The sequence below is a fragment of the Danio aesculapii genome, chromosome 8 (genome assembly GCF_903798145.1).
Source record: "Danio aesculapii chromosome 8, fDanAes4.1, whole genome shotgun sequence".
Lineage (NCBI taxonomy): Eukaryota > Metazoa > Chordata > Actinopteri > Cypriniformes > Danionidae > Danio > Danio aesculapii.
Window position 1 is genome coordinate 26810977 of NC_079442.1, and position 25127 is coordinate 26836103.

At 33.4% G+C, this 25127-nt stretch overlaps 1 protein-coding gene across 2 annotated transcripts; it reads right to left on the reverse strand.

Annotated features, from left to right (window-relative positions):
* Positions 1-1299: 1299 nt before the first annotated feature.
* Positions 1300-20336, reverse strand: si:ch211-156j16.1 (uncharacterized protein LOC564557 homolog). 2 transcript variants are annotated; one of them, XM_056463519.1, is made up of 5 exons: positions 20137-20336; positions 6696-7064; positions 6480-6585; positions 4754-4802; positions 1300-2462 (listed from the first exon to the last, which is right to left on the reverse strand). In XM_056463519.1, exons 1-5 carry the CDS (start codon positions 20201-20203, stop codon positions 2406-2408), a joined length of 648 nt encoding a protein of 215 aa, XP_056319494.1. In that variant the 5' UTR covers positions 20204-20336; the 3' UTR covers positions 1300-2405. The 2 variants fall into 2 exon arrangements, with proteins under 2 accessions (XP_056319494.1, XP_056319495.1); XM_056463520.1 differs by lacking the exon at positions 4754-4802 and having other exon boundaries at positions 20137-20335.
* Positions 20337-25127: the final 4791 nt, after the last annotated feature.

Below are 25127 nucleotides of genomic sequence, written 5' to 3' on the forward strand. Positions count from 1 at the left end.
TAAAATCAGAGTATTGTCTTAATCATATTAAAGTCGGAGTATTGCTGTCCATGTAAAAGTGATGGTTGTGGTTTTTTTTCTGGTCTTTAAATGTCATTTTCTGAAATTCTATGCAAAGATTTTTTAAGAACTATCATATGGAGCCAGATCAGTTTCAAAAATAATACATTCACAAAATTAAATTCATAGTACATGGACAGCACAATTCATGAATAGAAAATACAATTTGTAAATTCAAAACGCAAATTATATATGCATAAAATCAATTCGTAAATTCAAGATGCAATTCATAAACATACAAATCCAGTTCGTAAATTTAAGACGCAATTCATAAATGCACAAATCCAGTTCGTAAATTTAAGACTCAATTCATAAACGCACAAATCCAATTCATAAATTTAAGACTCAATTCATAAACGCACAAATCCAATTCGTAAATTCAAGATGCAATTCATAAATGCACAAATCCAGTTCGTAAATTTAAGACTCAATTCATAAACGCACAAATCCAATTCATAAATTTAAGACTCAATTCATAAATGCACAAATCCAGTTCGTAAATTTAAGACTCAATTCATAAACGCACAAATCCAATTCGAAAATTTAAGGCGCAATTCATAAACGCACAAACTTAGTTCGTAAATTCGAGACGCAATTCATAAATACACACATCCAATTAATTTTAGGATATATTTTTGATTTCACCTTGTGTATTCACAGATTGTGTTTTGTATTCATGGATTAGATTTTGTACGTGTGAATTGTGCTGTGCATGTATGAATTTCATTGTGTAAAAGTATTATTTTTGTGACTGATCTGGCTCCATACTATCAGTATTTTGGAAAAGAAATGAGTAGAACTAAAATAAAAATGTAATTGTAAAAGTGTTTGTCTTGTTTTTTGCCTGTATAAAGTTTCTCTCCACTTGAACTGTCCAAATACGTTTTGGGGGTGGCTGTTTGGGACTCTCGTGTTGTTTACCCCTCCTTTTCTAGAGAGGTCACTTAAGCACATATTCATATTTACAAAGATGCCTTTATTCATTGACTCTGCTAATCTCTTCTCCTCTCTGTCCCTTCTTTTAAAGTCTTTATAACCTGAGGGATTAGGGAGACAGAGAGGGAATGTGTGGGTTTGTGTTTGTGTGAGAAAGAGACAGTGCATGGGCGTATACGCACACATTTGTGTGTGTGAAAATCTCTAAGGCAGAGTAAAAAGGGTTGAAAAGTAAACACAGATAAACAGACAATGTTATCAAGAATCCACTGTAACAAAACAACACAATAAGGCAATGCGACATACTTTGGAACTTTTTTATTGAAACTTGACTGAACAAAAAACAACAAAAAAACACCACCCCCAAAATACAAAGACAAAGACTCGGATTTAAGTGGATTCTGACATCAGATGGGAAAGCAAGATTATGTCGTAACAGGATATAAAGAGGAATCTGCCAAAAATACACACAAAATATCATTGCAAACACTCGCCGTGTCTGAAGTCCCTTCTCAATATTAAACATGTATTTTATTTATCATTCAGTGCTCCTATTACTGATCTCTTGAAGCTATGCTCTGAATAGAGAGCTACACTGAAGAACGTCAGTAAATAACACAAACCCCAACACTGACAATATAAGAAATGCAAACAACTAGACCATGCAAAATGCTTGTTTTGTGAGGAACATCAGGATTTTAGTAATACTTGCCAATAGCAGCTGCATGCTGGAGCTAAGCTGACTGGAACACATAATAATGCATCTCAGAGGAAGTGATGTCACTTTTGGAATGGGTGACAATTAAGAACAACACAGTCAAGCCACTCTGTGTTAATACACTGCAAGAGTGAATCTCAAGCCATTAATGTGTGCTGCTCCCTTATAATTCACAACGTATCAGTTAATGCCGCTAGTCAATTACTCATCTTGAGAACAGAAATATCCGAAGCATCTGCTTATAACAGTTCATACACTGTACATAATGCGTCATAGTCTTATTGGACATATCTGTAGGGAGTAAAAACAGAAATTCGAAGCAGATAAAGACAATATGTATTTTTGTGTGTGTGATATTTACACTTGAAATGTAAAAAAATACACACATACAAGCATTTACTTGCATGCGCATTTTGTTTATGTTTATTAAGCCCTTCATAGAAACATTCACTCATCTCCTGTTACTTTATGAATTTCTTTTATTTTATTAAAGATACTGTGGGCTCCCACCGTTGGAGACTAAATGAGACTTCGTAGACTAAATAAGGGGATGTTTGTAGGTGTTAAAGTGATTTTGTGGGGGCATCTTTTTCAAGGGGAAATGGGATGGGGGCACAGTGCCGCTCCCTTTAATGTCCTGGATGGATGGTGAGAGTGCTGCTTGCATTGTTTTTAACATTAGAACAATAGTTCAGAACTTCCCGGATTTCTTCTTCTTCTCTTCCTGTCGAGCCTTTCTTTTCAGGGGCTGGGAAAGAAGGAAACAGAACAAAGCTGTTTAGCACAAATACAGCAGAACAGAAACAAGCTTATTTTGAATCCTTTTAATAGAAACAAAGATACACTTACACATTAGATTAAAACATATTAATAGGTTAACATTTTTTTGTCTTGTTTTCTACTACAAATATCTAGATTTATCTATAGATATTTTTAATTAAAGGAACTCCACCTTTTTGCTATAGGCTTATTTTGATAGTCCCTGAGTTGAACACGTGTTTTACCATTTTTGAATCCATTCAGCCAATCACTGAGTATGGCGGGAGCACTTTTAGCTTAGCTTAGCTTAGCATAGTTCATTACTTTGAATTAGACCATTAGCATCTCACTCAAAAATGACCAGTTTCAATAATTTTCCTATTTAAAGCTTGACTCTGTACTTATATTTGAGTACACTGAAAAATGATGTCTACCAAGCTGTTTCAAACTATTTATTTGTGTTGAATTTAAACAAACAAATTAAATGTAATAATATTCAACTTAATTTGTTTGTTTAAATTCAGTCCAAATAAATTGTTTACAACCACTTAACATAAAGAAATTTAGTAAATCCAAGGAATCATCTTTGAATATTTTTTAGTGTACTAAGAAAATGAAAAGTTGCTATTTTTTCTTATCTTTGTGGCTTGGAACTATTCTCATTCCAGCATAGTAATCGAGGATCTTTGCTGCCATACCATGGCTACAAAAGGCACCATGATATTAAGAAGAGTCAAGCTTTTATATAGGAAATTGATCCAAATTCTTCTTTTTTTTTTGAACAAGTCTAATGGTCAGATTCAATAATCAATGCTTATATAAACTAAAAGTTCTCCCGCCAGACCTAGAGATCAGCTGAAAATGTAACAATGTACGTAAAGCCAAGTTGTAAAATTAGCCTGTTTCAAAATAGTCGAGTGCTCCTTTAAGAGACAAAATGTATGAAAAAATTGTCTGTTCTGTATTTCCAATTGGTAAGAAAAAGTAATGTTTCTCTTTTAAATTATGGCTATTTTTACACAATATTGATGTTCAGAAAATTCTAATTCTTATTTTATTTCCCAAAATTAAGAATTTGCTCTCTCAATTTAGTGCATCGTAGTAGGCATGAGCTGATAACCGTTTTCAAGGTATACCACGATTTGAAAAGTCAAGATTTTAAAACCGCCTACATTTTCTGCTATATCGTTCCTAAAGTATATTTAAGATTTTTTTTATTTATTTATTTTCATTTTAGTTTTTAAAAAAGTTTATGTTTTTTACCCAGACATTTAATAGGAATACATTTTAGTGCAGTAATCACAATACAGTGAAACCGTAATATTTTTATCCAAGGTTATCATACCGTCAGAATCTTATACCGGCTCATGCCTACATCATAGCCATGATTTAGTAATTGTTCATTCATTTTACTTCAGTCATGGCTACGTAAAAACTGATCTGTTCTGTTTTGATATAAGAAAAAATTATTCATTAGTGAAGCTATAATTTGGTGAAATGTGAGAACAAATTATAATGTATTTATATATTATATCTATAAATCTGTGATCATAAGTTATGTTTTGCTTGTTTTTTGTTTGTTTTTAAACAACACTTTAATTATATTACTATAATTTAATTATATACCGTGATTTAAAAAATTTGATATTTTTACTGAAAACAAGACAAAAATATTCAAATAAACATTTTTACAGTCTATTGCTGAGTTTGATTCATTAATGATACAGATTCACAGTCTTTTAGATTATTTAAATTCAAGTTATTTTGACTCTATACGCTTTTAAAAAACGTGTTAGTACTACAAATAATATAGCATGAACAGCACTGGGTTGCCACTCCACTTTTACCAATGATTCTTCAGCTCAACATTCTGATGCAACACAATCTCACGGCAATTCGAAACGTTTTTATTTAGTGGCTAATTGGTATGAATTGTATAATTTAGGACGATTTGCTTATTGGATGGGTTTAGGGGCAGGGTTGGGTGCCACGCCTCCTTTTTAAAATTCTACATTTCCATTTGAATGAACTCTTTCAGCCACTAAACTGATAAAATGTAAAATAGTTACGTTTCCTCGTCTGATTACATTACGGCATCATGTCCTTGTATGGCATTTTGATGCAGTTCAGTGGAGTTTTTTCTATGATATTCAACATTTTGATTTTAAAATAATTGGAGCAGCAACACAGTTTTGTCAGGCTAGGATAAATGTACATTTTTTTTAACAACTAGGTTACAATGATTAATTTGGATTATCTATGAAACAGAAACACAGTTACAGAGATCAAGATGCTGTCTTGTTTTTGAGGCTTTCGTTTCTTTGCAGGCCTACAAACATAGAAACCACTTACTGTTAGCATGCATAATTTCACTGCTAAAGAAGACACAATATTATTAAAACATTATATTATCAACAGTTGACCTTTTATTCACAGAAAAACAGTGAGACATTTTCTTTTAAATATTGGAAATCCATTGAAGAACGACATTTTTTTTCTTCATTGTTATTAATGAGGGTGGTAAACATTAATTTTGTTATATTTATGAATTTATAATTGTGAAAAGAACACTGAAATAATTTTTAATTTAAAACTGAAATGATTTAGTTTTCTAATTAAAATAGTAAAAGTCTTACAGTGTTTCGACTTACTACTAGCCTACTAGAAACAAATTACAGTGCTAAACTTTGTGTATCAACCATCAGAAAATATGTTTAAAATGGACACAGTTTTCTGTATCCACCTGAAGTGCTTTGGTTTTACTATCTATCAAAAGTTTATTTTTATACAAGCACAAGTTGTATAATAATTAGCACTACTAGGCTACTGTAGTTATTATACTGTAAAACCCAAAAAGTTAAGGTAACTCAAACCATTTGAGGAATCCATTTGGAACACCCATTTAAGTTAAACTATCCTAATGAGTACAGTAAACTTAATCCATTTGAGTAAACGAAGCAATATGAGCACAGTAAAATCCAATAAATGAAGAGAACTCAAACCAACTGAGTGCTGTAAAACCCAATTAGGTAAGGTAACTCAAACTGTTTAAGGAAACAAATGGCTACACTCAAAAATATATTTTATTGCTTGTTCAAACTACTTATTTAAAATAAGCTGAATCAACTCAATTCTTGAAATTTCATTGGGACAACTTAATTTTTTATGTTCAATCCACATAAATTAATAAGTGTTAAGTTAACTTAATTGATTTGTGTTGGGACAACATGAATGATTTGTGTGGTACCCTGCATTTTTACAGTGTACAAACCATTTGAGTTAAAAAAAAAAAACGAATCTATATGAGTACTGTGTACTTACTCCATTTAAGTTGAAGTAATGAGGAATTTAATTAACTCATTACCATCAACACTGAGTTCAAAACTCTTTTCAAATGAGTAGAATTAACTTTCAGTCAATTTTGAGTTAACTTCACTCAGTTGAGTTTTGGGTTGTACAGTGTAGTACAATATACATCATTGCAGTACTATAGAATGGAAAACAAAGCAATAGTAGTGATACATTCTTCTGTTTACATAAACTCAATTCAAGTTTATTTGTATAGCGCTTATCACAATAATAATGTTTCAAAGCAGCTTTACAAATGGTGCACGTTATTGCTACAATCAAAATCAGAAAAGTTAAAGAGTTGTGTATGGGGGGACATTACATATAAACAAAAAAAGGGGGCTATATAAACAAGCATTTAAAACAGGCATATTTTTATCATAGTGCCTGGCACATAAAGAAAGGAAGAGTGTATCCTATAGGTGGTTTGTCAAGCCAATCCTACAAATATAAAAGAATTGTAAAATTAAAAGCAGAAGAACTTTATGATTGGCCCACAGCAGACTTGGCCTATTAATTTCCATAGTAAAACTTTCATTGAATGGAGAGAAAAAAATTCCCCAAATTTGGCAAAGCCACAGAACATTATATTGGTTTGGAATGAATAATCATACATATACATTTTAAACTGTAAAAACAATTGTTGTTTAGTACTTACGAGTACTGGCCCATTCTTCTGACAACCAGAATGATTATAGCGATGACAACAATCACTCCAATCAATGCGCCAATTACAATCCCCACCACCTGTCCAGTGCCCATTCCTGAAATGAGGAAATGACCACATTTCATGTCAATACACTACGACTCACAACACCATATACATTACTTCATCTACAAAATGTCATGCTCCTTCTTTGAGTGTATAGCTGACCTTCATTCTCTATATCTACTGGTTCTGACTCTGTTTCATTGATGTTGTCCATCAGAACTCCCGACTCTACAACATGATCAGTTGCGGCACCAGCTGTGGTTTGAGTGTCGTTTTTCTCTTCAGTTCCAGCTTTTGGTGATTCAGTTGCTGCTGTTGGGGCTGCAGATTCTGTTTGCGTCACTTGTGCATTCGTGGAAGCTGCTGGTACTCCTTTAGTCATGACAGTTAATTGTTCTGTAGTATCAAGAACTGGTGCTTGTGTCGAAGCTACTGCAGGAGATGTTTCCTCTGTTTGTTTTATGACAGTTGGTGCTGACCTAGATGTTTGTTCTGAAGTCATTTCCAAACTTGATGGTGGCACCGTAGGACCTAGTAGAAGAACAATAAAAGGCTTATAATAGAGTCTTGACCTCAAGCTTGTATTCTTTTGGTGATTGAAAACCTGCGACTACAGTGTTCAACATACAGAGTAAAATCTCCATTCCAAGTGAAGAACATTTCAAACATCTTAAGACCTTTTTTTTACTTTGAAGAATGTCTTGTGGGATAGAAGATTCCTTGGATGTTCTTCATGCAACCATCTAATCATTATTGAAAAACTAAGTGGGTGATATTAAGCTTGGTAGAATTTTCATTGAATAACAATGACCTGTAAAATACTGTTACCTCAGTGTGACCTTGTAGTTGATGCACTATTATGTGTTTAATTCATACTTTCAAAAAGACGTTTGAAATCATATCATCCCCAGTGCAGTGCCTGAGGAAGTTTATACTTGGTCTTGTGTAGGGGTGCACAGTATATCGTTTTAGCATCGATATCGCATTCTGATCATTCGCAATAGTCACATCGAAGAATTTGCAATGTTGAGTCTGTATTGTATTTGAATGTGTTTTTGAGGCCTGGGACTGTATGAGGATTTTAAAATCATTCAGGCATAAGAAATTGCACCGTTAGTAACTTTATTAAGCAGTATTTTTATTTTTACTATTCAAGTACTGTACCTTATCTACTGTTAGACTCGGAAAATGATAAAACACTGTTTTTGTAACTTTTCTTTATTGAATTTATCTATGATTTTAATTTGTTTATTAGATTTTGTGCAGAAGCCCTCCCCTACAGAATCCTCCCAATCAATCTAAAATGATAAATTCTTTCTAAATAGAGATACTGTATTCAAGTCATTTGGTAAAATTGTATTCATGTCACTAATATATACCGCAAACTAATATCATGTGTTATCCTGATTTTTCCAAATTTTTTGTAACAAATAGTAAAACATGGCACTATCAAAAAAAACAGAAACTTGTACCTGCAATAGATTTACACTCATCGGCCACTTTATTAGGTACACCTGTCCAACTGCTTGTTAACACAAATTTCTAATCAGCCAATCACATGACAGCAACTCAATGCATTTAGGCATGTAGACATGGTCAAGACCATCTGCTGCAGTTCAAACCGAGCATCAGATTTGGATAAAAAGGCGATTTAAGTGACTTTGAATTTGGCATGGTTGTTGGTGCCAGACTGGCTGGTCTGAGTATTTCAGAAACTGCTGATCTACTGGGATTTTCATGGACAACCATCTTTAGGGTTTACAGAGAATGGTCCAAAAAAGAGAAAATCTGAATTTATACAATGATTGACTTGGAAACTGAATAACAGTTAGCCCATTGTTTTTTTTTTTTTAATTTTGAGTGTGTAATTAACCGACTGAAGCATCGGTTTACTATCTGAGACTGTACCACATTTATCAAGGGTTTTGTCATTCCATTTGTCTTGCCAAGTACAGTCGTGTTGCATAACACACGCCCCCAGATGCAGATATGAGCTGTGTGTGACCTGAAGATTTACATCCAGTCTTTTCCCTCCACAGACCTGCTTCTGTCAGTTTTATGGTGACGACCAACCGTATTCTGTTGCTCTAAGAATGTGGCCTCAGACGTTATATTTCAACATAAAGGGAAAGCACAGCATCAGTGAGTTGGATGAAAATGGATAAATTCCAGAGGCACTGACGATGTTTGCTTCTCTAGCGGTCGTATCAAATGGGTGAGCCAGAATTTTCTCATAGCTTGCCGTTAACAGTGAGAACATCCAGCTTCTCCATCAGCCCAATCAACACTCACTTACACGTTGACTAAGAGTTCGGATAGAACCACAGAAAGTCACACCCTAACTATTCAGCTCCACACTAATGAGATCACTTCCTTTCTGCATCATACATTTGACCAGACTAATTGTCTCACTTCCTGGGTGGAGCCGGCCATAACGGCACAGGAGGAAATGAAGGACTGGAGTAAAAAAAAACATGGTAAAAAAAAGGCTTGCTTTCCTCAAGGGGTTTATCTGAGATCTTTCTGCATCACTCACAAGGCCTCAGCAACCGAAAAAAAAAAAAACTCAGATCTGTTCTAGTGTCGAAGCCAGATGTACTCCATATGAGAGACTTTCTCTTGGCGATCTGTTGGGAACCGCCCTTTACAAAAACACTACCTCAGCTTCTGAACGGCCCACTTTAAAATATCAAACTCAGCATGGGTTATAAAGCTCAGCACGCATTAGACATCAGCTCTGAGTGAATTGAAGGAAAATTAATGTTTGGGTTATTGCGGTTTTTATAAAGCATATTTTATCTTTGACCAATTTGTGATTTTAGGAATCTGGAGAGGTTTCCATTTAAATAAAAATGGGTCATCATTTATTCATACTTATGTAGGTTTTTACTTTTCTGTAGAGCCTATAAAGGGGATTTCGGAAAAAGGAGTATGGCTATTTCTTTTTATATAATTAAAATAAAATATATAATTTATAGTGCAAAAAATATCATTTAAAATATATGAATTCACTGAAACAATAACGTCTAATATTGTGTTTTCATGTATTGACTTCTTTTTGAGAGTTTTTGTTGAACTGCATAAAAATGACCAGTATATAACTGAAAATCAGTACGTTTACATGGAAACTATAGGGCTGCACAATTAATCGTTTCAGCATCGATATTGCAATGTGATCATTCGCAGGATCTGCAAAGTTCAGCTTCAGTTTATTCATCCCTCAGGAAACTTGAGTGGAATTATAGCTGACCAGGAACCGGACTGTTGAGTGATTGTGGAGTTTAATCTTAAAGGAGTGAAAGATTGATTTGTTTTTAAAGCCTTTAATAAATTTGTGTACAAGAAATTAAAACAATGAAAATGTTTTGCATTTAGCTTTTCTACAATGAAGACTATGCTGTTTTATTTGCTTTCATTTGATTATTCAACGTATACTCGAATACAGTTAGACCCACCAAAGAAATGTAAATAAATGTATGCAGATTATCTGGCCTTCAAAGTCATCCCAATCAATATAAATATATGAGTTCTTTCCAAATTGAGCTATTCAGGTCATCTGGTGAAGTGACTATATTCATATCGCTATAAATATTGCAGAAAAACAAAATATCACAACGTCAGATTATTCCAATATCGTGCAGCCCTAATGGACACAAATAATCAGATTTTATATGATTAAGAAATACTCTGATTAAGAATGTACACTGTAAAAAAAATGGCCGTGATTTCTACGGAAAAACTGTAAAAATGCTACAGTAAAAATCTGTAACCTGGTTAACGGTATATTTCCTTAATATATACGGTGAATAACCATAAATTGACTTTCCCAGAATTCCCTGCATGGCACATCACTTTTTATGCTTTTTGTTGACATTACTATGGATCTTTTTAGTTGTTTCCCCATCAGTTATGTACATTATTTACGATTGTGATTTATGTTACATCTAATTTTGATTAACAATGTTTATTTCATGACTTTAATTTTATGCGTGTTACCATACTGGTGTTTAGTAGCTGTGTGAATGACACTGAGCACCTTCTATACACTGATACACTTTTCTACTTGTGGGAAAAGTTGTTTGTGATGAGCATTGATTCATTATGTAACTTTCTCATCACCACCTGTGTTAATGTGTCTAACTGTGTAACAAAAGATGTGTATATGTTGGTAATTCAAAATACAAACATATTACATCTATAAATTAATGAAATGCGGTAGTTTACTGTAAAAATGAGAAATTACTTTTACGGTTTGTACCATATTTTTTAACGGTAAAATACTGGCAACCACATATGCCGTTTTTTTAACGTAAATTTTACGAATTTATTTTTTACAGTGTATCAGTGTACTGCTATTTTTAATCAATTTAATTATAATCGAACTAAACAGAAATCGTGGATTATGCCGATTTTAGTCGCATTATTGAAGTGCAGTACAGACATGTAAACATCATGATCAACCTATTGTCTTATTTAAATTAAGGCAAATAATTTAATTACTATGTAAACCTAGTCTTTTAGTGATAAAGGTTTTGGAGTTACACTTTTTGAAATGAAATACATTTATATTTATTCCTTTTATCAAAAACGACTTCGATGATAAAAGAAGCACTTTAAATTAGAAAAGAGCAGCGATATATAGAAGTCTAAGTTAGTTTGAAATCAAATTTACATTAATGGTTTTCAGAAACATTTTTGGTTCCTCAAAGAATCCTAGAGAACCATTTTTTACCCAGTGTTTTAAAAGTTTATAACTTTTTTACAATAAAAATCTTTGGTGGAATGAAAGCTTTTCATGGATGTTCAGGTTTCTACATGGAATCATCAATAACAGTTAAGACTATTTATTATTACCAGTAAACATGGTGAGTAGAATTATAGCTGACCAGGAACCACACTGTTAAGTGCTTGTGAAATTTAACCTTAAAAGAATGAAAGAGTGACTGATTTGTTTTTAAAGCCTTTAAATAATTTGTGTACAAGAAATTAAAACAATGAAAATTTGCATTTAACTTCTATACAATGAAGACTATGCCGTTGTATTTGATTATTCAACGTATACTCGTATACAGTTAGATCCACTAAAAAAATAAAAATAAATAAATGTACACAGATTATCTGGCCTTTAAAATCATCCAAATCAATATAAATTTATGAGTTCTTTCCAAATTGAGCAATTCAAGTGACCTGTTGAAAGGATTATATTCATATCATAATAAATATCGTACAACCCTAATGGACACGAATAATCTGATTTGAATACGATTAAGATAATACTCTGATTAAGAGTCTACCATGTAAATGGCAATTTTTTATTAATCTGATTAAGGTCATAATCGAACTTAACAGAAATCATGGATTATATAGATTTTAGTCGCCTTATTGAAGTGCAGTACAGACATGTAAACATCACAATCAACCTATTGTCTTATTCAGATTAAGGCAAATAATTTGATTACTTATGTCCATGTAAACGTAGTCAATGTGTCTTTTAGAAACAAAGTGATAAAGGTTTTGGAGTTACACTTTTTGAAATTAAATACATTTAATTCTTTAGTTTTTATTCAAAACGATCTTGAGGATAAAAGAAGCACTTCAAATTAGAAAAGAGCAGCAATATATAGAAGTCTAAGTTAGTTTGAAATTAAATTTCCATTTTTGGTTCCTCAAAGAATCTTAGAGAACCTTTTTTTCTCAGTTTTAATAGTTTTAAAAACTTTTTCACTATAAAAAACTTTTGGAGAAACGATATTTTCCATGGATGTTCAGGTTTCTTCATGGAACCATCAATTTAGTAGTTAAGCAGTTAAGAATATTTATTTTTAACAGTAAACAGGGTGAGTTTGAAGATGGCAGAGTTTTTTTAAATAATAGGTTTCCACGCAGTTTGTTATATAACCCAATTAAATGGACTCCCAAAATAATACATCAAAACTAGAGCTCTTACATGAGAAGAGTACTTGTTTATTTGTAAGAGGTTAAAAAAGAATAGAAAAATCCAATCTGCTATACATATTACTGCTTTTTTTATATATTGCCCCAATCAAACAAAGCATATGTAAGGGTGGGGTGTGGGGTCAGAGATCAGAATGTCCTGCGTGAATGTGTGTAAGTGTCGGTTTGTGTGTTTATATTAATGTTCTTGTTGACTGCTGCTAACAATCAGCTCATTATGTTTTTAGACCCCAACAATTAGTTCTAAGTATGGCTCTCTCCCCCTCCAACCACACACACACTCGCATAAATACACATGATGTGGTGGGAGGAGCAGAGTATAGAGAAAGAGCCAGCTGTTCCCTCTCTCTCTCTCTCTTTTTCTCTGAGTTATATGTGCTGCATAGACATCAACTGTAACTACTAAGTTAAGATTAATGCATAGTGTTACTCATTAGAAAATAACCACACATACCTTAAAAATAGCCATATGTCCATGAGATTTCATGTTTGTTTCAGCTTTTCCCAGGATGTGTCTGTGAGGTTTCAGATTAAAATACCTCTCAGATCATTTATTATTCCAAGTTGTGAATGGCCATTTTAGTTGAGGAAAAACACTTTTGTCTGTTTAAATGTAAATAAGCTGCTGCTCCTCGCCCCATTATAGAAGAGAGGTGGAGCCTTTACATTAGATGTCTCAGTTACTCTGAAATTGAAACCTCTGATATTAATAAGCAATTGCTATAGATAATTAAGTACTTTCTAATTGTAATGTGAAGTACTGCAGATTTTATTTTCCCAGGAAAATTCAAATGATGTTTTCCCAGTGATGGGTTGCAGCTGGAAGGGCATCCGCTGCGTAAAACATATGCTGGATAAGTTGAAGGTTCATTCCGCTGTGGCAGCCCCTGATTAATAAAGGGACTAAGTTGAAAAGAAAATGAATGAATGAATGAATGAATGAATGATTCAAATGATGTGATGTTTTTACATGCTCTAAGTGCCTCTCCTCCATTTTGACACATTAAAACATGAAGCCAAAAGGGAAAAGAAAAAGAATTCATTCAGAAAGTAGAATTACTTTGGCAGATCCACAATAGTGAACATTTGAAGTTAAATCACAATCTAATCAAAACCTAAAACCAAAAACCATTTCTGTAGTTTATAGTATCATCATACTCAATCAAACTATTATATCAATATGGTTTTAATTACCTCATCTGTCAACATGTTGCAAAAATATTGTGCAAACATATTAACATCACTATGATTTCTTAACTGCTGTTTTATTGTATACCAATTAAAATTAGTTTCCCCATTTTCAAAGAGGTAATACAAAGACGCAGACATTAGCATTGGATACCTGTGGTACTTTTATTTTCATTCCTAAGTTTGCCAGCCTGGCTTGCATAAATTCCAGTTTTTTTTTTTTTATCATTATTGTTATGGTATAACCAACTGCTTCCCATATTGTCATTGTCTTTAAATAATTTTATGAAAGAAGGCTTAATATCAAGCTTCTTAAAGTATTATCTGTCAGTATTTTATAGTTTATTCGCTTGGAAAAAAAAATTCTTAAAGTGATGCCAACTATATTTTTTCTTCACATCTTTTGCGTTTTAGCTGTTTTCTGAACTGCTGTTGCATTACATTTAGACAATTTTTATTTTATGTCTTTATCTTTATCTTTATGTTTATCTTATTTATGTTTCTTTGATTTGTTATCAGTATATCACTGCAAAGATATTGCAATTTTCTTTTTACCTCCAATCAAACAACAACAAAAATTAATTGTGAGTATATTGGGGCAGTATTGCGAGTATGAGCAATAAATTGCTAGTGTAGTTCACTTAACTGCCACTAGTAGCACAGAATAAGAGTTACTTGTACAAATAGCATCATTAAAGCAGCAGGAATCCATTCTTGGTATGTGGATACTGAATTTGATTATCGATGATTAACACGATCCAGGATTGTTTTGTTCCTTTAAAAACACATCAAAGATATGTTGTCATAACAACAGAACTGTACGCTCAAACCTGCTTGGAAGCAGGCTTATTTCTTATAAACAAGATCAGAAAGGTTTCTTTTAAACAAAGTTTATAATGAAAGTCTATATTTTTTATAAGAGCACAGTGTTGTTAAATTATATATCAACTGAATTTTTTTTAATAATTTGAAACTGTTATGTAATCAACTCTCCCGAAATAAAGGCACAACAACTATCAATAGGGTGTTAGCTTTTCAGGGGCTTTAAAAAGAACAGTTTTGTACTTTTTATACAGTAATATGCACTTTTAAGATATCAACAAGGACCTTTTATATTCAAACTGACAAACTAACTACTAACTTTAGGGCAATTTAGTAGGACTTTAGTGCATACACAAGTGTTTATAATCATAGACATGGCCAATATACATTGAGAGTTTTTTGTGTGTGTGATGTGATAGATTAATTGGAAAGTTATCATCATTTACCAATCTGTTTCATACTATGAATTTTATGTCACGTTCCTCTCATAACTGATAATTGAATATTAATCATATGATGTCACTGCTGTGTGTTGCCATCAGCCAATTGCTGTACTCATGATCATGATTTAGTGGATCGATAGATTTGTTGTTCACAACACGAGCACAAACAGTGATTTCAGATTAATTTATCCCAATTTATTGTAAACTGATTCACAAACTTGTTTTTACAACCAAAATAGCCAGAGATCAGTTATCAGGGTTAAAAGATCCAGCATCTGTCAAAGCATCTTCTGACTTTTAAGCAAGGTTTAGTTTACCTTTGGTTTTTCAGAGCTCCTGTTTGGTTTGTTATGCTGCTTAACTATTGTTCTTTCATCAAAAATCAGAACATGTTAGTTTGTAGCACAAATGGTTTTACCATTTACTGCACTTTGTTATTTTTCTAGTTAATTACTAGATAACAGATATGGGACTTTCACACGTTTACAGGAAACTGCTTCCTTCTGCATTGATGAATACAGCAGATACAATGCTGCCATTGGCCAAAATCCATCTATCTGTGCTCCAAACCACTCATCCTGTGTAAGGAAGTAGGATTGTTAGCGATGATTAGGGAATGTCAGACCGCTAAATGCTGAGACTGACCATTCACAATCAAGTAATACAGGGAGCTGATTAATAAGAGGAGGGAAATCGGAGACTATGAGAAACAGCATTTCTGCTAGAACAGGCCGCAATGAGTCAAACCATCTAAAATAGTCAAAGTATGCGAGTGTGTAACTGCAAATCCACCCATTAGATGATCAAAATCAAAACTATGAACAAGCTTGAAACACTTCCCTGACAAAAATAAAAGCCATAAAAGGGAAACACAAGCAAAAGGGGAGATAAATATAGAGCAAAAGAGCAGAACAAGAGAATTAAAGAACAAGAGGCCAGTATTGGATGTTTGTTAAGCTGGACAGGAACGGTAAGCATCTTTCTGTACCCTTCTGCCCCATCAGCATGTGTCTCTGTGTGTGTGTGTGTGTGTGTGTGTGTGTGTGTGTGTTGTGAGGGAGTGTGATGCTGGAATGCCTGAGCACAGGACGAGTGAGTGAGGAACATCTCATAAAGGCAGATTCACTCCCTCTCACAAACGTACACACACACTATATGGCATGTCAAGAGTGGGCAGCAGAGGTCAGAGCAAGTGGAAAATCACTCTTATCACTAGAACAGCACACACACACATTTAGACTCTCACTCTCCCAATCTTCAGGGAACAGCATATCACAGACTTACACACACATCCTACAACTAAAAACAAAACATAGTCCAGACCTGAGCGAGACAAAACTCTGCTCCACAGTTACACATAAATCTACTTTCTTCAAGAACAAACTCGAGGACATGACTGACTGAGACTGAACACTAAAAAGCTGACTTGGAGTTCTGAATAGATTTTCTGAGTCAGGAGTCATTCTGTTAGTTCGATTGAATGAATTTGGTTGTTGTTAAGTTAATCCACATTAGGTGCAATTTTTCCCTCATCCCTGATGAGTACATTTAGATTTAGGAACTGTTATTTTAGCATTTATACCAGGCCTGTAGCCAGGGGGGGTTCAAGAGGTTCGGAAGACCCACCCCTCACTGACAATGGTCCAGAATTTGTCCCATACATAAGCTCATTTGTCTTATTTTTACTGCTATGCCAACATAAATAGTGAAAATAACCCATCAAAAAAGGTTTTAAGACCAAGCGGAATCCTCTATTGGCGTGACTTTAACTAATCAGTTTTGGCCAATGCAAACAAATATTTACATTTTTATAATCTGATAATCTACAGCATTGTTTTTAAATAGAGAAAACACTTTACAAGTAACTTTTATTCTAAATCTTGGACCTTATTCTTGAAAAAAAGACCAATAAAAAGGTGTCAAGCACCAAAAGCGGCCCATATAAAATTAATTTGAATAATATTTTGGCTATTGTTATCCATGATTTTTCAAAAGTACTTTCTTTTTTTACAAAAGAAGCTGAAAAAAATGTTAAGATCTACATTATTCTTTTTATTATTATTATTATTGAAATGGCCAAATTATGACAGGAAAGTTGAATGTGCTGCCCAGTTTGTTATTTACCTAATAAATGACAGTCGGCTACAGTTTTTAATTCAAAACTTTAACAGGTTCGTATTTTTTTCTAATGATAAATGATGTAAAACATTTGTATTTTAAAAAATAAGTATTTTTTCAAATTTCTTTTTTATAAATATTTTGGAAATGTTTTTGATATATCAAAAATAAAAATAATGTGGGTATGATGGCCATCCAACAAGCTAATCCAGCAAAAAAATTGTGCTTAAATTGTCACTAAAATGCAGTATTTAAGTCTCATAATTAAATAGTAAATGAGGTGTATAACTGCAAAAAGGTGACTTTTGGAGAAAAAAGCACCAACCCTTTCACTAGGCTGGCTACGGGCCTGTTTACTTTTTTACTTAGTTATTACAGTACAATAATAACTGAAATACATATATAGAAGGTTCTTTATTTACATTGAGGGTTCCACAAAGTTCCATGGAAACTATCATATGCACAAACACTTTATTAAAAGGATCCTTAATAAATGAAAATATTTTCCACATTAGAACTTCTTGTTCTCTGAATAGATCTGGAAAACCCTTTTTGAACCTTTTGTTTTAGGAGTGTAATAATGTTTTATTTATATTCCTGTTAAGTTATGGAAAGTTTAAGTTTTTCTGAATGTGTAGTATGTTTCATTTTTAGTTTTATTACATATTTGTGGTTACGAACACCATGAAATACAGGAAATATTTTAACAAACATTCTATAAACATTACAGGAATTATCTTGAGTAGATGGTTTTTATCTTCAGTTGTGTGTATGAAATAATTCAGATGAAGCAGATTAATTCAGACACTTGATCTCTTTCAGAGACTACGTCTGATTCATTCAAAATCAATAGTATTTCATTTCACTCAAAAAAGACATTTTGGGTTGTTTCATCCTAAATTTGGGTAAAATAGAGACACGCCTAACTTCTAGGCCACATTTTTTAAAATACATTTTTAACTCAGATTTAACCCAACAGTTGAGTTTGTCTATATTTGCGTTGAAGTAACCCAGATTTTTTTATTTTGAGTTGTATAACACTAAATATGTTATAAAATTTAGAGAGCACTCAAGCTGAATGTAAACTTGGTTTTAACATCCAAAACAAACAAAAGAAGCTTCAGGATGTGTCAGTGCTTTTTGGACATACACTGAAAAAATGTTCCATTGGATTTACAAACCGATAGCAAACAATTTATATAGGCTGAATTTAAACAAACAAATTAAGTTGAACTTTAAGTTCAGCCAACATATAAATTTAGTAAATTCCATTAACCATTTTATTCAGTGTAGGATTCAAGTATGCGAAATCACCATCACAGGCACTCAAAAAAGTGTTGAACAAGTTAAAACGCCTTTATTCATATAATACAATGGTTGTGTAAATAAAGGCTTTTTAACCTCTACTCTACTTTTTCGATAAAGTTGATTATGTCTGTGAATAGGCTTGGTCTGAGTTTGCGGTTGCAGTCAGAGTCCCTGAAAAAGTTTCAGGGTTCATGAAGCTAAATTAACACACCTAGTACACCCAATACCTCCATGTGCTGTCACGTGTCATTGTGAGTATACTATTACTCTATTCATAACACTGACTGTGGCATCTGAAAAGCTAGTTCACACAACAACAACATGCACAAATTAACCAGTTCTTCCTCGTTAACTTCCTCCATATATTAAAAAGTTTATAGAGAGCGGAAGTGTCTGATGAAGTCCCATTTTTAGCTCAGGGAGTGGCACCATGCAGCAGAACGGGAAGAAAGCGAGACGAATGGCACAGAATAAAGACGAAGAGAGACAGAAGGAAGTCTGGTACTCCTCTGATTGCAAAGAATGAAGTTTTCTAAAGTCTCAAGCTTGCTGAGCGTTTTAATGGGATGTTTAGAGGGCTGTAAGCGACCCTGAGCAGTGAGTCAGAGGCGCTGCAGTTTAAAAATAACTCTCATGCCCATCTGACCCACCTCCTGGAGGGGTGAAAGCTTGATACCCCGCCAAAGATGGCTACAAGCAGAGGGGGGTGAAGGGAAACACGTACAAAATAAGCACATGCAGTCTCTCTTCTGTCTCTCTCAGGCCTTTTATCCAGCCTGTGGACTAAATGCTCAAATGCTTCCCTTAAATATAGAGTGGCCTCTATTAATACCCACTGGTAACCCTGCCTAGATTGAGAGAAACAGAGAGAAATGGAGAAATAGGCAGACGCTGAGTAACTCAAGACTGCATGGTATATGATGGTGTAACAGTCATTGGAGCATTACATCATTTTCCCAGCACATGGTCCAAATGAGAGAAACAGTGTATCAGCACATGCCTGGATGTCTAAATAATGTTTGTGAGAAAGTATAGACACTGAAACATTGTGTAAACTTCAAAAAACTGATTGTTAAAGTAAACATATTATTGTAACTTAACATAAAATACATTTAAATAGCTTAAGATAGCTATAAATAAATATATAGCTTGAACATTTTTATATTTTTGTACATTTTTTCTGTCCATTTTAGTACGCAATCGATTTTCAAACAAAGATGTTTCTAATTTTCATTTAGTTTAACTTGATTTGCTAAAATAAAGAAAACCAGCAAACTAAAAAGTAATAAAAATGTCAAAACACTTAACAAAATTACTGAAACTAAAAGTATTTCATTTATTTATTCATTTTCTTTTGGCTTAGTCTCTTTTTTCCACAGTGGAATGAACCACCTAAAAGTATTTATTGAATGTAATTAATACAAATATTTATCAATACATAAAAAATATCGTCTGTATATTATATGTAAAAATTGTTAGTGAATCGAATGTATTTGTAGTGAAAGTTTATGGTAAACATACTCCACTATTATGTTTTATTGACAACTTTAAAATTTTTATAAATAAATTTAGCAAAACATAATAATAATAATATTTTTCCATTTTACTCTCAAATGTGGTGCCAAAATCAGGAGGAAACTAATTTTTTTTAAATAGGGATGTACTGAACAGAACTGTAATGAACAATATGGTCACTAAGAAGGGCAGAAGTTGATGTAGAGGATGGACAGAGTGTGAGAAAGAGAGCATGTGGGTGTTTGTTGACTTACTTGCTTGGGTAAAGATACAGAAAGGCCCCGTCAGGGTGAGCAGCAGCAGCAGTATGATTCTCATCATGGTCTCTGTTGGTCACTATTCTCCAAGTCAAACTTCAGCAATCTCACAGGCTCCTAAAGCAGTCAGTAGAGGCTGTGGATGAAATGCTCTGATGTGTGGCTCAAGGTTGCTTTGAATGGAAAGGGGCGGTGAGGTCTGAACAGAGTCTTAACTGGGCGAGGGGGTTGGGCACTGCTGTTAGGTGGTCCTGCCCATATTAGTCTCTGTACTTCTGTCCTGCTTTCTTTCTCAACTGTTTTTTAAAAGTTTAAATGATATGTGACTTAATGGGTCACCCCAGAAACAAAGCCTTAAATCTAATAGTATGTTAACTGGATTTTTTTTTTTTCAAATAACAAAAATAAAATTGTTAAAAGTTTTGTTTGTTCCTTGAGACCAATTTGAGAATTTTGTTCATACTCAAAATACAACAAAAAAAAAAAAAATCATGATTTAATGAAATCTAAGAGAATTCTGTTCATGAAAAAGTAAGTTCACCTAATAAATCTATATGAATTGTTTGTATTTGAATCAAATCCTAAATCAAATATTTCATCAATTAAAGTAATAATAGGTTGTGTCCCCTCAGAAGACTTCAGAAATCTTTTTCATGTCTTTTTATGTCTTTTTTTTTTTTTTTTTTTTTGCTCTGATAATGAACACCTATACTGGATTTGAAATGACATAAAATTACTTAAATTTGAGAGTTAACTATATCTATTGCTTAAGCAGTACAGCATGTCTGTCCCTCATAGGCAGGTTTTGCAAAGTAGCCTAACTGTGAAATTAAATGTCATCTCCCTGACTAAGGCCAGTTAAATTACAGGAGTTTGTATGGACAGGTCACTTATTTTATGCCTAAAATTGAAGGATGTCTACTGCCACGAGTCCCAAGCAAAATCCTCCAACAGTTCTGTTTATGACTTTGAGGAAATGACACAGAATTATTTTCAGCCGTTAAAAGTTTGAAATGCTTGTAAGGAGATTTGTTGATGTGAATGCCGCCATTTTATGCTGACCTCATGTGGCGGGTACATGAAATTACAAGAGCACAATGAACCTTCTGTTTGACAGCAGCCAAATCAACGAGACCACACCGAAAATGCACATTTCGAGTAGCCTTTTTAACACATTTGTTACATTTACAAGTATATGTCTTAAAACATTGGCTACAATTAAACAACCATTTCAATCACTGTTAAATAGTTTATTTATTTATTTATTTATTTATTCATTCATTCATTTTTATGTTGTTCGACTACTAAATGCCTTCCTCAATGACAAGCAGTAACATGTAGCAAGAAGTAACATCGTTTAGCAAGGAAATGACTCCATAGGCATCAGTAAGCTTTAACAATAGGCTTTGAGTGGAATGTCACATCAGTAGACAGGAACACTGGTGTTTTTGCATCCTACAGTCAAAGAAAATGTTAAATGGAGCAAAAATGTGTTCATATGATCTCAGTATGTCATCATGAATCATGAGGTGCTTTTGCAGGAAACCTGATTAGTCTTTCCTCACCCCACAGCTCAAATCCACTCCACCACACCTGAAATCTAGAACACTTTTTATTATTAAAATGGTCCAACTTTATATTAAGTGGCCTTAATTAACATGCATTTACATTTAAATGATTCAGTTGGTGTGATGTTCTTATTATGTCCATACATGTTTTTTATTGTACTTATAATTTTTAAACATCTGCATTACAATTAATTTCTGGTTTAAGGTGTAATTCTTAAAATTCAACCCACCCTTAATCCCATCCAAATCACCAAACGAGACTGGCATCCCACTTTAATAGCACCATAATGTGTTGTGTAATGCATTATTGTACATATTTTTTAAATAAGTACCTATAGTAGGTATATGAACTCTTAAAATCATTGTGACCGAACTTCCAAATGTTTTTTAAATGATGTTAATTGAGTTTAAAATGCATGTGGTACCGTCACAGAGGAGCTATAAGTCACTTTTCAAAATGGACTGCTGATTAAGTAGTAGGCTATCATTCAAACAACAACTAAAAACCCATCTCTTCCACGATCACCGGTAAAGTCTAGATAGGGTACAGCTACGAATATGCACATCAACATAGCATAATTTTTGTGACACTGTATAACAATAATTCATATTTTTCAATCATTATTTGTCAAAGTGTCAGTGTCCTCAAGATGAAAAGTCTTGACACCATTGTTTATGAGCAAGATAGTCAAATGGCTTTGTTATGTTTCATTATGAGTTTACTCTGTCCATTTTTTCCAATGCAAAAAAATGCTCAAGACAGAACTGTATACTATTTGCAAAGCAATTTGAAAACTACAGTAAAGTTAGACATCACTGCATTTTGTGAGGTATCTGGGTACTAGACACTGAATATGTATGTTTCACATTTTTACTGCATTTGCTCTTTGCAATTCTAATTTATTCACAGCATTGTGCAAAAGAATAAATATTTACATCAAACAAACTTCCTTTGGGTAGAGCTGTGCACAACAGTAAACAATATTGCTGTACACATTGGAACTGAATCTACAACATACACAGGTCTGTGAATCATTCATCAAATTGTTCAATTTGGAAGACATTTTCAGGAAAAAAAAAGATTTAAAATGTTTTTATAAAATTAGCTTGACAGATTTTGACTACTAGTTGAAAATTTTTGTATGTAATGACTCAAGTAATGAAATGAGGACTATTAGTTTTATATGGAATGACTGTTCAGCATTCATGAGTTTAGTTAATTTTGATTGACATGACATAAGCAAATGATGTTATAAAACAGCAGAGAGTTGTGTGAAAGCAATTGATGCATGTCCAAATTTGTTGGAAGGAATGAGAAACTGCTGTTATGAAGTGCACAAATGACTAATGGTTTTGAGAAATGCATGAACTGTTTTGCAAACGTAAATAGTGTTGTGAGAAATGCACCAAAGTGACTAATAAAATACAAAAACTAATAAAATACAATTTATTGGGTAATTGAATAAATAACATTTAAAAAAACTCGGTACAATTACTGTTTTTACATTACTGTGACAGTTGGGTTTAAGGTTGGGTTAGGGGTAAACGTTAATAAAATACATTCATTCATTTTCTTTTCGGCTTAGTCCCTTTATTAATCCGGGGTCGCCACAGCAGAATGGACCGCCAACTTATCCAGCATATGTTTTACGCAGCGGATGCCCTTTCAGCTGCAACCCATCTCTGGGAAACATCCATACACACTCATTCACACTTATATACTATGGACAATTTAGCCTAGCCAATTCACCTGTACCACATGTTTTTGGACGAAACCGGAGCACCCGGAGGAAACTCACGCGAACGCAGGGAGAACATGTAAACTCCACACATAAACGCCAACTGACCCAGCCGAGGCTCGAACCAGCAACCTTCTTGCTGTGAGGCGACAGCACTACCTACTGTGCCACTGCGTCGCCTTAATAAAATACAATAAATGGAAAATTTAATAAATAATTTTTGTTAACTTGTCACCTAAACCCACAAAACCAGGACCCCATTTCCCTGACAAACTTAAAACATTATGCAATTCTGAGTGTGTCTCACACAGGTGAGTGGGCTTGACAAACCACCTGTAGAAAACATACTCTTTTCTATGTCTGACACTTTAACTGACACTTGCACCTGTTTTGCACGTTTGCACCAGACATTTTTTAAAATCACTCCATATCTAAAAAAAAAAAAAAAAAAAACACTATGTGCATTTTTGAAGTGTGCTTTACATATGTGAGTGGGCTTAACAAACCACCTGTAGAAATACTTTTCTCTCTATATAAAACACTTAATCCTCTGAGCACTAACAACTCTTTTTGTATAGCTATCACTTTTTGTTTGTATTGCCTCTTGTTGAATCACCGTATGCCTCCTTAATTGTGAGTCGCTTTGGACAAAAGTGTCCGCTAAATGACTACCGTAAATGTAAATGTGACTGGCCTCGCCACTGACCTGTGATAGTATCCCACTCTAAAGAACGCCATTAGAAACTGATATAATAATTTCAATATTCGACTTATCAGTTGAAGTCTGAGTTTACATTGACCTTGCAGAATCTGGAACATTATTACAGGGTAAATGTAACTTCTTTTGTATCTGTGAAATTTAAAAGCTTCTCTTGCTTCTAAATGAAAACATTCATATTTAGTCAGAATAATTTTATGCAAAATCAGTTCAAAAGTTTTCATCCCTGGTTCTTAATGAGAGTTTGAATCTTCTGTAAACGTTCGTGTTTGAGTCCCTCAGTTGTACTAACTATCACAAAATTGCACAGTCATTTTTGGAAAGTGTTGAAAATGCTGAAAAATAAATGATTTATGGGACCTGAAGGATTTTTTAGAAGAAACAGAACAGCAGGCCATTTAAATGTTCACAACAAACAAGGGACTCGTGAACAAAAAATCAATTTGGTTAAAGTAATGAACGTTGTGCAGATATGTAAACTATTGGACTTAAACACAGTAAAATGTACTGGGATCTATTTTGGGCTGGATATCAATGTAAATACCATTATACAGTAGAAAACAAATTATGTCTAAAGTGAATATGAAATTAACTTAATCTCTACATTAAAGTGGTAGTTCACCTCAAATCTTAATCCTGTCACCGTTTACAGTCACGCTCAACTTGATTTAAACCTGTTTAATTTTCTTACTTCTGGTGAACACAAAATACGTTATTGTAAGGATTGTCAGAAACCTCTTGTCTTTTTTTCCCTTTATGGATTACAGTGACTACTGGTTTGCAACATTCTTCAGAATATCTTCTTTTGTGCGAAGAAAAAAAAAAACAATTTGTCATGATGAAGCTTTAACCACATCAGGGTGAGTAAATGGTTAGTCTGTTTTCATTTTTTTAATGTGTGAACTATCCCTTTAAGCCTTTACAGCATCATTTATCAACAGTTACTAGAACAATGAAAAGAGA